At 45.5% G+C, this 13,936-nt stretch overlaps 1 protein-coding gene across 2 annotated transcripts in view; it reads right to left on the reverse strand.

Moving 5' to 3' along the window:
- LOC108934033 (TGF-beta receptor type-1) overlaps positions 1 to 13,936 on the reverse strand; it is a 30,622-nt gene extending 16,686 nt beyond the window's left edge. Inside the window, exon 1 of one of the 2 annotated variants that reach the window (XM_029253476.1) lies at positions 13,753 to 13,936. Coding sequence is in view for 1 of the 2 variants with exons in the window: in XM_029253475.1 (XP_029109308.1) it covers positions 13,676 to 13,736 (61 nt within the window). In the remaining variant the exon portion in view is untranslated. Of the gene's footprint in view, positions 1 to 13,675 lie in introns of both variants that reach the window. The other variant, XM_029253475.1, reaches the window with a different exon arrangement.

The raw sequence follows: 13,936 nt of genomic DNA on the forward strand, positions 1-13,936 counted from the left end.
CTGATACTTTAAAAAATTGCCCCGCATTTATAAATGGGTAAATTTTAAGTAGCTCTGGAGAAAAGCACCAACTAAATGAATCGATATTCCATGATGGACAAGACGTTCCATGCCGAGCTGGGGATTCAAGCTACCATATAGCAACAATATCATTGTTACTTGTTAACTGGCTTAGAATTGTTACTTAATCTCGAATGCCCAGGAGGGGTGGGCAGCCACTGGCCCTTTGACCCACAGAAGTTTTTTCCTCCCTCGATTTTCAGTTGGGAGTTTTTGTTCCTTTCCTCCGTGGCCAGTAGACATGCCTATAGCTCTATAGAAGTACTATATTATGATAGTAGTCAACTGTCTATGTTTATCTGATGTATTTGTTTTTCTTGCCTTACGCCTGCATTAAAGCGCTATGTCACTGTGCGAGAAGAGCTTTATAAAAATAGATTGAATTGAATATTCACTGTAATGCACACACTGTATTATAACGATGTAGTGAACACATTGTATTTATCATGTCAAACTGGAGGGGGATAAAAGGTGAAGGAATGTGTGGCCATTAGGTTTTTTGGGTTTGAGACACCAAGTGTGTCTGTCTTGTAAAATGTCAGACATTTAAATGTCTGGCAGTTCTACTCAAAATTCCTGTTGTGGAAGTAAAATTGACCATAACAAATGTAACATTTATAAAGTCCACTGTATTAAAAAAAGGGGGTAAATATTTTGAAAAGCCATTGAAGTATTTTTTGCTATATGGGACCCCTTTATATGAGGGCTAAGTGTACATGTCAAAGCTATTAACATACACAATGCATAAAACAACAAACCTTGCTTTTTAAACATAACTAACCGGGAAGTAAACCTGAAGTTTACACAAAGCTGATCTTTGCTACACTATCTTTGACAGCATTTCAGAAGAACTCATTTTCCTTGTGTTACAGTTACCTTGATCACTATTGTCTGAAATGTCAAAATGCTGTATACCATTTAAAAAGCACATTAATTTAATTACAGCAGACTGGGGCCAAAGTTGGTTTTAAAACATGGAATGAACAGATAGTACTTAGCAACAGAGCACCCAGACCTAAGAGCACCTTAGCAAAAGAGCAAGAGACCCTGGGGAGACAGAGAGGGAAAATGAAGAGGCAAAAGTTTAATTCAATCCCCAAGTCTACAGCCAACCAGACTGTTATTCAGAGTTCAGGAATCACAAATAATAGGATTCTGAGCGACACTATGACCTCTGATGCGGTAACTGAATCACAGAGTATTCAAAAGCAAGGAGCAGTGCGATTCTGCAGCTAGACAGTGGGAAGAGTCCCGTGCCCTGCGGAGGCAAAGATAACTGGACACGCTGCACTTTTCATATTCCCAATGGAAAACTTGATAAATACACACATCCGTATTAGCACGTACACACACGGGAATTTCACATTCATCACGACCCGGCGCTATCCACGTATGTATCCCCAGAAACACAGCTGAAATTCTACAAGGCAGACAAGCAATTGAATTCTACAGAATGTGGACTTGCCAGCAAATTGACTGACCGTGGAAAAGGAGAGTAAATGCTTAATTTGGCTCGCACACATTAATCAGATTTTTATGTTCATGGACGGGGGGGGGGGGGTACTTGGTACAAGCAATAACATATAGACAATAAAAATGTACAATTTCATCTTACAAATGGTCTAAAGTTTCATGGGAAAAAAAAACCTTTCTCCAGTCATACTTCAACTGGCTGAACAGACAAGCAATCAACATAAGATGATGAGATGGAGAAGATCCCAACCATAGATCATAGATCCCAATCATGCCTGAAGGAAAACTAAATGACTAACATGCTCTAAGGAACACTTTCAAGTTAGCTGTGGATTATAGAAACATGTAAAATACAGAAAAGGCTGTAGAGTAAAAGGTGGACAGACTCAGAGGAGAGCACTGGACCAAAAGGCTGCCCAAGTACACTGTGTATCTACAGGAATTCTACACACACTGTCCAAGAAGGGGGGAGCAGGGACTTTTGTTCCCAACAAGACAAACAGGATGGAGCACTGAAAAAGGCAGCGAGAGGAAAAAGAAAAGAGAAAGAGAAAAAGCCTTTCCTATACTCCACCATCAACACAACAGACAGTGAATTAAGCAGCCTCACAGCCATTTGTGATGAATGAAAACTGCAGCCCATTACCGATTACTTCATGAGGTGCTTCAGGCTTGAGAGGTGGTGCTTATATAACTTCAGGGATGAGTGAACACAGTTGTACAGAAGAGACGCTCCCCCACAAAGGCAGAGATGCCATTTTTCAAAGCAATAACTTCACAAAAGGCAAACAAGGGCTTTAAAGGAGATGGAAAAAAAAAATATATATTGCAGCTAAACTCTGTCCCTAGAGCAGTCATGCATCACAAGATTGAAAAGAGGAATAAGACTTTCAGTATGCTGCTCATGCTCCTTCAGACCATGACTCTTACAGATACATGCGTTGTGTTACGATTTAGTAGTCCTTCACGTTCCTATGCCCTCGGTTTCCTCTCCTCCACACATTTCTCCAGCCAGCGAGGCCTGGTGCAGGTGAGCTCATCCGACATTTGTCCATCCATACCACAGCATCACTGAGAACTACACATGTTGGTGGAAGTTCTTCATTAGCATATCTATCAGACCCTAGAAACTGAAAGGAGCCCAGAAAGTTAGTACTAGATCCATGTCTCAATGTTATCAAAGCATCAGCTGACATACACCTTAGAAAGCACCAAAGGAACTCAATGTCCTGCCAGCAAGGACGACCAAGTGTACACTTGCTTTTCTACATAAAGACAAATTACATGACAACTGAAGAAAGGCTGAGGATGGTCAATGTGCAAAACTGTACAATAAAAAAAGAAAAATGTTACTGCTGCACACACTCCCAGTGTATTTTTTTTTTTTTTTTCCTGGGGGGGGTCTTGGGGAAAAAAAAAAGAATCCAAAACATTTGAAACACATTCTTTATTGCACAACAAGGTAAGATTTAAAAGAATGCCAACAGAAACTTACACTTTCTCTTTGCAGGGGAGGGGGAGAGAGAGAGAGAGATTATAAATCAGACACTGCATGGGTGAATTGTGTAACAGGTACAATTGTGGCCAAAACTTGCAACCAAAAGGAGTTTAAAGTGAAAAATAGTAGTACAGTACTCCAACAGTGGTGTAAAGGAGAAAACCCAAGCAACGCAAGTAATTTTTGGTGAAGGAACAATATTTAACACACAAACCACTAACTCAGAGAAACTGACAATCAAATTCACGGACAACATTTTAAAGGCGAGAGCAACCGAAACTCCTCATAGGAAGAAATGATATCACACCACAATACTAGCGCTTGTTACTGTCAACTGCTACATTCAAACACTCAGGTTAAAAGGCTCTTTGCTCCTGAAGTACAGCAAGAAAGATGTTAATGTGGTGCTTAAAAGCAAAAACATGCTAGCATGAGTACACACGGAAACAGTAAGAGCTTGTGATGGCACAAGGAGCCAGAGGAAATGGAGTAGCATGAGAGGCTGAGAAGATTGAAGAAAACTGCCTGAGACCAAGGGTTCTGTGCTGCTAAAGGACCCCCCGAGGGCTCCAGCCACCACTATCACTACTTGTCAAGGCATTTTGTGTTAGAGATGACTTCACTCCAGCCTAGACACCAACTGCCTATTGCTTCTAGCTACTACCTTCCCAATGTTCATGTACACCAAGACACATGAGAGCAGGCTAGGTGTGGCCACAATAAGGACCTCTAAGGGTGGGACAGGTCAATGCCCATCAAAAGAGTTCCCCAAAAAGCTGGGAAAGCACAATATTTTTTTGTGGTAAGGGATCCTCAGAAGCCCTTTGTTACAAGCAACATTTAACTATGTACTACAAAGGCTGAACAGCTGAATTAATTACGGCATCTCCTGGCAACCTTCACACTCCCACTAGATGTGTTTGTGGGTGGACCACGTGTGTATCATGTGAGAAGGCAATACACAAGTGCAAGAGAGCACACGTGTACATGTACACACATACTGGCATTCCACATACAAACACTGAAAATCAGCTGGTGCATTACCATGCTTATACAACACTGGGAACTCCCTTCAGCCGCTATGCCGGGTCTTTCGTCCTGAGGAGGCACACTTGTCTCTGCCACGTTCTCCATCAATTGCTTTCTGGCACACCCCCATCCTCCGCTTCCTCTGTGTGTGTGTTAGTTGTTTAAGCATGTATATATACACACAAACATTAAACTATAAAATCCTTGCTATTGAAGAGAACCAGCTGCATGCTGTGTTTTACTGTCTGATAAACAAGGCAAGTATTACACAAATTCACTGTGTCAGGGCTTCTCAAGCTTGGGAGTGATCAGCTATGGGGGGGACGGGGGACCTCTCATTTAACCAGTAAACTCCCCCCCAACCCCTTTTAAACAAAAGGTCTTACACAGAAAGCCTATTCTAATCCAATTGCCCTCACCCTAAATTCATGCTGTGGTTTTCATAGCACTAGTTGCTCTCTCAGTTATTTTAATTGCTCTGGATTTGCTCTAGAAACTCACCTCAGGTTGCAGCCTGAAGCAATGAATAGACGAGTCCCTCCTACCACCCACCCACCCACCCACACACACACACACACACACACACACACACACACACACACACACACACACAAATCCAGTCTAACAAAGTACATGATCAGCAAACTGAATATGATAACCAAACTTCCGCTGTCGAAGTATCGCGCTAGGGGAGGGACCAGATGCCCAGGACCAATGAGGCAGTCCTGCAGTTATAGATTTACAATATACATTAACCACATAAGTGAAACAAAAAGAAAGAAAGAAAAAAAACCATACACCCCTACTTTCAAGAAACTACTGAGGTACATAAACAATGAAAACAAATTATATAGCAGATATTTCTCCTTTTCTCTCTTGTATCTCTCTCACACACACACACACACACACACACACACACACACACACACACACCCCTACACCTTCTCAGTAACTCTCCATGTGAACATAGTGTTAAACCTGGGCACCTTAAACAAACCTCTAACTCTGGTACATTTATTTCCTGCACAAAAATGGGTGTGCCTCCCCAAACATGTCACACATTCTCAGACAGCATCTCTCAACAGCACTGTCCAGCTACACAGCTAGCCCAATTCTGCCAATAAGAAGCAAAACACTGAAATTAGAAGAAAAGCCAAAGCTTGACTTCCACCAGTTCCTGAAATAATGCCGGTGGGCAACATTTAACTCAGGAAAGAAGTTAATAAACATCAAGATGCTACTGCTCACAGTTCCACTGCACAAACAACTTAAACTCTCCATCAAGGTTTGCACCAATTTGCGGATAAGTTGTTCTTCATCAGGTACATTAACAGGCAGGCAAAGCATATCAAGTTAAGTAAGCAGCCGGCCACGTCGAAGTTTACCACACAGCCCGCCCTCACTTCCATTCTCCAACACAAGTGAAGAAAGAGCTCAGCGAGACAGAGCGAGGACAGGGCTATGTGCCATCGAACTGCAGAAACCACGATGGAAGTTGCCTGGAGAACCAGCTAGCACCGAGTGTGCGCACGCAAAAACGTTCTTGCTTCTTTGTTATGGTGCACTGGATGTCTGAGATACGTGAAGGGTGAAGAAAATATTTAAATTAAAAAAAAAAAAAAAAAAAAAAAAAAAAAAATTACTTCTCAATCCTTTTATTTTGCTTCACATGAAAACATTCCCACCTGACTAACTCATCTAAGCATCAAGTGTGTATTCTAGCAATGATGCATCTCTGACTCCTCGTGCCACGTTAGCATAATTGGGCAGCTTCTGTCACCAGAGCACCTGCCAAACCCGCATAAAGTATTATCATTGGATCGAAGTGAGTGCCGTCTCCTGCGGCAGCCTTGCAAGCTTGTGACAGCAGACTTGATGAGGCGATCCTCTCACACACGCAGAGGGATGATGGCTGGGAAGAGTCTGGGATATTTCACACACTGGTCACGTACTCATGGCGGCTACACGCTTTACATACTGTATGGCTTCAGAACCTTCACGTTTCTATTTTGTGGACAACCCAGTCATTGCTCAAAAACACAGAAGGGAAAAGAATATAATTCATTTATTTTGTAGTGCAGTTTCCTTAAATGTGCAGGCTACAAATGAGAAAGAGCTGCAGGCAAATATTGTATTCACCTCCGCACCATCTTGGGTAAAACTGATTTACACCACGCAAGATGGGGGGGGGGGGGGGGGTGGTTTCAAAGCAAACTACATGTATGCTGATCTGCTGCAATGCATGGAAACCAAACCATTCCTGGTTTCTCTGGTTCAGATCCACCGAACACAAATGTACTACCAAGTACCCAAGCAAAAAGGTGGTAAGGTAACCTTTCCTAAAAGCCCAGTATTCTGATAAAGAAGTTCTACATTTCTAGGGTAGGAACACAGCTGTTCATTTACTGTCCAGATGTGGACCCAAACTGAGGCATTCTTACATTCCAAGAAGCAACACGCTTAAACAAAGATGTCTGGACTCAACAATAAACGCCTGTGTTAACAGCACTGACTTTCAACTAGGAGTAGACAATTAAATTCTTTTCTTCCTACATTATTGTATTTACTAAATGTTAACTGCAACCTAAACATGGCACCAGTGGGTGGCAGCGGGTTAATTGCTGATCCTCGCAGACTTGTGTCGCTATCCTTCCAGCGAGTTTATTCTCTTATTACTTATGATCGTCAAATACTTCTGGAAATATGCGAAACAGCACGATTAGAAAATTTGTAACAGTGCGATTAGACAATTCTTGGCATAAGAGAGCTCAACTCGCTACCTTCGCTCTGCTGCAAACACGGCCGCGACCCACCTGGGACCACTCAGAAGACGTGAGCCTAGAAATGGAGCCGCAGGGTGAGAGCGAAACGTTGTGAGCTACGACCTCCGATGCCCAGCATTTTCCTGTCCAACGTTCAGTCTCTGGACAGCAAACTGGATGATCTCAGAGGTCGACTTAAATTCCGAAGAGACTTATGGAACTGCTGCGTTTTCTGCTTTACGGAGACGCGGCTCACCGCCAGCACACCGGACCATGCGGTCCAGTCCATGGACCATCAGAACACCGCGCAGATCGGACTGGTTCGTCAGGGAAAAAGAGAGGAGGGGGCATATGCTTTCTTATTAACAACGCATGGTGTACAAATGTGGAAGTGATTTCAGAGAACTGCACTCCAGACCTTGAATACCTTCTGAACAAATGCCGACTTTTCTACCTGCCCAAGGAATTCTCGGCCGCGCTCACGGCCGCAGTTTACATCCCACCCCAAGGGAACACACACAGCGCTCTAAACAAACCTCTGTACCACGTCGTCACTAAGTACGAGAACAAGCACCCAGATGGCCTCTTCATTATCTCTGCCTGGGACTTTAACCAAGCCGACTTCAGGAACGTTTACCCAAAGTACCCTCAGCACACTGCCTGCCCCACCAGAGACTCAAACACCCACGACCACTGCTACACTTCACACAAAGGCACATACCCCTCCCTGCTGCATCCACACCTCGGGCAGTCAGATCACACCTCGATCCTACTGCTCCCGGTCTACAAGCAGAAACCGAAGCGAGAGGAACCTGTGACGCGCACTATGCGGCGCTGGACACCGGAAGTGGAGGAAAGGCTCCAGGGCTGCTTTGACTCTGTTCAGAAACTCATCCTCCAATCTGGACGAGTATGCCACGGTGGTCACGGACTTCATCCAGTACTGTCTAAGTGTCTGCATACCCCACAAAACAGTCCACTCATTCCCCAACCAAAAACCGTAGATTACCGCTGAAATCCAAAATAAGATCTGTGTGCAATCCTGCGCATTTCAGTCTGGAGACAGGGATGCATACAAGAAGTATAAGTACGAGCTCTGCAAAGCCATTGCCAGCACAAAACAGGAATACAGCAGGAAGGTAGAATCACAGTTTAACTGCACTCAAGTCGCACGTAGGTTGCGGCACGGAATCCAAACTAACAGACTATAAACCACAGACGCAGACATTAACAGGTGCCGCTGCGTTTCTCCCCAGCAAACTGAACGTGTTTTACGGCCGTTTCGAGCTCGCAAAGACCCCCAAGTCCAAGCTCTCGCAGCGCTGCATGACTCCAGTCTCACCGTCTCTGTGGCACAAGTAAGAAAAACTTTTAACCAAGTCATCCGCAAAGCTGCTGGTCCAGACAGAATTTCAGGGCGAGTTTTAAAAACATGCAGTGAGCAACTAGCTACTGTCTTCACGGACATATTTAACACCTCCTTAAAAAGCTCAACTGTACCCACCTGTTTCAAAAACGCCATCATCCCCGTTCCCAAGAAGAACAAAGTGAGCTGCCTTAATGACTATCGCCCAGTGGCACTAACCCCCACTGCAATGAAATGCTTTGAGAGGCTGGTGCTGGGACACATTAAGGACACCATCCCAGACACTCTGGACCCACGGCAGTTTGTCTACCGCCACAACAGATCCACTGAAGACGCAATATCACACACACTTCACACCATTCTGTCTCACCTGGATAATAAAAACTGCTACGAAAGGCTATTATTTGTGGACTATAGCTCGGCATTTAACACTGTCATCCCGACCAAGCTGATCCACAAACTACTAGGACTGAGTGCCACATTGTGCAACTGGATCCTGGACTTCCTCACCAACGGACCCCAGCGTGTGCAGATTGGCATTAATACCTCCACCTCACCTATCCTCAACACTGGCACTCCACAGGGAAGCGTCTTGAGTCCAGTGCTGTACTCCTTGTTCACACATGACTGTGTGGCCAGGCACAGCTCCAACACCATCATAAAGTTTGCTGACGATTACCACCATTGTGGGTCTGATCACCAACAACGATGAGACGGCCTACAGAGAGGAGCTGAGGCTCCTGGTAGAGTGGTGCTAGGACAACAACCTGTATCACAACGTCGGTAAAACTAAGGAGCTGGTGATTGACTTCAGAAAACAGGATATGGCTCATGCACCCATATACATAGGAGGGGACATTGTAGAGAGGGTCAACAGCTTCAGATTCCTAGGAGTCACCCTCACTGCCAAACTCACATGGACTGAGCACACAGCAGAGCATCAAAAAGGCCCATCAATGCCTCCACTTCCTCAGGCGTCTGAAGAAAGCCAGGATGTCCACTACAGTCCTCACCACTTTCTACAGGTGTGCTGTGGAGTCCATCCTCACAGGGTATATTACATCCTGGGGTGGTAGCTGCTCCATACAAGACAAGAAAGCCCTACAGAGGGTGGTCAAAACAGCTCAGGGAATCCTGGGCACACAGCTACCAGCAATCCAGCACACCCACACCACACGCTACCTCAAAGACGACGAGCATCACGGAAGATCATAGTCACCCCACACGGGCACTTTTCTCTGCTGTCTGGAAAGTGGCTTAGGTCTATTTGAACCTGCACTGCGAGGTAGAGGAACAACTTGTACCCCACTGCTGTAAGAGTATACATCACCAATGCGCCATCTTTTGTAACTACAGTTGTGCTACTCCTTCCAAGCACATTGATAGATTACATTGTCACTTTAAGCATTCTCATGTTCTGAGTTCTCTAGCTGACTACTGTTATTTATTGTTACCATTATTTGTTGTTTATTAGCATTACTCACTGTTATTGTTTTGTTCAGTATTTCTATTGTTTTTGTTCATAGTCTGTGGAGAAGCATTCAACAAGAATTTCATGATACTTGTACCTATGACAATAAACTTGTAACTTCAACATTTCAAAAGGGAGAGAAAAAAAAAAATCAATTTAGAACAGAAAATAATTAGGTACAGTCTAGGTAAAATCTTACCTCTAAGAAAACCTAATAATAAACAGGGCTGCACTTTTTCATGCTTGAAAACAAAAAGGCAACAGTTTTTTTTTTTTTTTAAAAACTAAGACCATCTCACCAAGCAGGCGGCAATTCAAACCGTCGTGCATTATGCTGTGCGTATTCAGGTTCAGAGAAGGTGTGCTGCAATTAAACCACCAGTTTGGGTAGACTGTATTTATGCCATCTCTCCAAGATGGAGATAACTTCATCTACTCATTATCTTGCCTAAATTCCTTTTAAATAACACTGCCAAACTGCAAGGTATATTTTAAGCCACAAGAAATGCAACAGGACCGCACAGATTGTAACACTAGAAGCCAATGCCCTTTCTCAAATGACATAACACTGGTGTATCCAGCCATAAAAACGGGAGGAAATTTGTTGTGTCCAAACTAAACGTCATGGAATTCAGGTCATACCTGCAATACAAATCAACACCAGAATAGAAAGATAAAGATAAAAGAGCGGCACCGAATTTGCATTCTGTCACAAGTGAACATTTTCATGTTTTATTCCCGAGTTGAGATATTTTGTATTTGTTAACTGCAAGTGCAAAAGCAGGAAAACTGCAGATAATTGAGCAAGTTGTGTGTAAGCTTTGCTATGAATTCTATGGCAACATGCAAAGGAACAGGAGGTACATGAAACTTCAGGAATCTATGTTTCTTCCAACCATTTACTTGCTACTGTTTGTTTACAAGACATCAGTATTAAACTATCTACTCTGGACTTTTCAGCCAGGTCCCCTCCGCCATTAATGTCTATTTCTGCTTTACTTACAACTAAGCAAGCAGACATAAGGAGAATATCAGCTGACTGAGCATATTGATTTTGAGAAAGTGGAAAACACCTGAGAATCAGCTACAGTAGCGGTAGAAGAGTGATCATAAAATAAATTGTTCCCCCCCAAATCTCCACATTTGAGCTACAAGAGGCATTTGCATCATGTACATCTAAATTCAAACGCTTACCGAACTGTTAAAACTAAGTTCTTAAGACAGTCCTTAATAGAGCACAACCAGACACTGAAGAGATAAAAAGACATAAAAAGTAAAGAGAATGGGAGAAAAAAAAAGAAAAAAAAAAACCTGTAAACCTGAGGCAAGGAAGTATTCACTGTAATACGGCAAAAAGGAACATTTCCACACATCAGTCCAGGACTAGACACACTGCCATACTGATCTTATGAAGGAGGAAGTGGTTGGTAAAAGCAGGAGTGTATTTTACAGGCACCACTTCTCTGTAAAATGCACAAGTGTAAGCAAATTTTACATAATAAGAACAGTCAAGATATTTATTGTAATATTCAAAGACTCACATTTGGGCTGGGGGACCAGCTTCCAAGGCCCTTTGCCAATTTGACTAGCAAGGATTTATTCTGCATCTAGAAATGCCTGCACCACAACTCCACTCTACAGACGCACATCATTCTGTTCTACGGATTTGGCTTACTATCCTCCGTTAAGATGTCAAGAGCGCCGATGGCATTTTCTGCCATCGTTTATTTGCCGATATCCCTCACGCCCCAAACGTTCCGTTTTGGCCACAAGGCCCTTTTCCGACATCGCCGAACTTGGAGCAAACTTAAAACTTGGACCGGACACACCCAATTGAATGGTACGGATGCTGTGTTAAAACGAACAGTCAGCGAACAGTGACAAGACAGCACAAGCCTGGGCAGCCCCACGAACTACATAACCCACGAGTGGACTCAAGGAGACCCTTGGCCTTGCCCTTGCCCTTGGCCCAAGGCTTGGGACACTGCAGCCAGGTAGACACGTGCACGGCAACGGCGCCGACACGACCAGGTGAACCGGCGGCAGACTTTGACAAACGAACAAAACAAATTCTTTTGTGTGGAGCCAAAATGTCAGAGTTTCGGGAATTATCTGGTAATACTTTTCGGTTCCCGGAGCCGCGGCTGTCCGTATTTTCTGCAACTACGAAGGCAGACAAAGAAAGAGCAGGGAGGGAACGAGCCGGTCCCCGATCCTCCAATCAGAAGGAGCGGGAACGTGCGCGTCGCCGCTACTTTCCGCACAGCAACGTGACGTGCGCGGGCTCGAGGTGCCCGGTCGTTAGTCCCCACGGCCGGTTTTCGCTGTATTTTCGCGCTAAGAGTCATTGGATTCGAGCAGCGCGTCTCTTCGCCCTGAAAATCCCGTTGACGCATAAAAACGGAGCCCAGTTTTACCTGTGGACCCGAAGGAAAGGCATTGAGGGGACGACGGTTATAATCGAAAGGCGGTGTTATTACCTCCATCATCATCATAAGCGCTCTCTCTCACACACACACACACACACACACACACAGAGAATTCGAAGATCTCACCAGCTGAAGTCGCGCAGAAAAGACGCACGCAGACACAGCAACGAGTCTCTCGTTCAACGAGTCCTTCATCAAACATCACATTTAGTGAACGCTTCCCTCCCGTCCTGGTGCATCGCAACGCAAAACATCCGTCCGTCGCCCTGCTGGACGTGTTGTGTGGTACACGTGTGTACCGTACACAGGCTACGGATCACTGCCATTTCACTTTATTACCCGCAAGTCCCAGGACTAGAACTGTCAGTGATCTCCAAATGCGCTGCCTTAATTCACTAAGGAGATCATGTATAAGGACAGTTAGTTGCTGGTATGAGTGGCGATGACGATGATGATAATAATGATATTTCACAGAAACAAGAGCACGAAATCCCGCCACTCCGCGTTCCGCTTTCTTCGACGTTTCCTCCGTTTATCCCTCGTTCGATGACACGCAGTAACAGTTAAACGTCTTTCTTACAAGAACTCCGACCCCGCCGCCCTAGCGGAGAACGGAGAAGGTAGACGCACCGGTTACATGTTACAGTTACAGGTTTACACGTGCGGACTGGACCAGTGATGGTCGATGGGCTCACACGACGCAGCGATTCCGTGCACGAACTGACACACGACGTGCTTTGATCATGTGTCACAATGTGAGACACCGCCCGTATTTTGTGTCTCTGCTGCATCTTTCTTTCTTTCTCTCTCGCTCACACACACACACACACACACACACACACACAGAGCCCTTAGCAAAACGAAACCCGCCTCACGGTTCCGACGAGCCCCTCGGTGAGTCACGGAAGTCCGTTACTCTCAAGCCGCCACAGACAGAGACTCGCTCGGCAGCCCGATTCTCTGCTCGCGAATAAGAACCCCACGATAAACTTCACAGTTCCGGGTGGACGACGGACGTGTCGTGTCGTGTCGTGTCGTGTCTCGGCTGGACGGAGGAGCGAAAGGGGAAACTCGTCTCTGGAGTCTGGTAACTAGCAGCCCAGTCTCTCTAGTGGCGGGTGGCTGTATGTAAATTAATCATTTAATGCTGCGTGTATCATACGTGCTGCTGTGTTTCTGGCTGTGCCGGAGCCCTCGATCGCCAACTTTTGCCAAGGCCAAGCCAAGGCTCCGCTGCCTGCCTGGCTACTCTAGTCGTAGCACTTCCTTCCCGGGCGGCGAGCTCCTCTCTTTCTCGAGTCGACTCAGCCTGAGGGAGGGACGGACGGACGGGCGCCTCCGACTCGAGTTCCCTTCTTCCTTATAAACATTCCTGACGGCGCGGCTCCCTCCCTCAGACCTGCGCCATCTTTGTAAGCAGCGAGTCTTCAGCCCGAGGCGAGGCGAAGAGGACGAGACGTTTTCTTGAAAGCGCCACAACAACGGATGTTCTTACAGCGAACGCCGGTCGACGAAGCCGCACGCAAAACTTCCAGTTGAAAGCGCGCCGCTTTACAGACACGGAATCACACGAATTCGTCCGCTTACCGTGAATCCCGCTCCTCGCAAGCAGGAGCAATAAGAGGAGGGAGCAGTAAAGCGCCTCCATCGCGCCTCCAACTTACTTCACACGAACGACGGCCTGTCCGGGAGACGGCTTCTCGCGCACAACTTCTCTAGTGCTCGCTCGAGGGCGAAAACAAACGTCCGATTGGCTGGCTCCTCCGACACGCCCCGCCCACCCCAACTCAACTCCGAGTGTCTCGCGCCTCTTTCCGTTGAGCGCGTTGGTCGCTCTTAAGTTGTTAA

Source organism: Scleropages formosus, chromosome 7 (assembly GCF_900964775.1).
Source record: "Scleropages formosus chromosome 7, fSclFor1.1, whole genome shotgun sequence".
NCBI classification, from domain to species: domain Eukaryota; kingdom Metazoa; phylum Chordata; class Actinopteri; order Osteoglossiformes; family Osteoglossidae; genus Scleropages; species Scleropages formosus.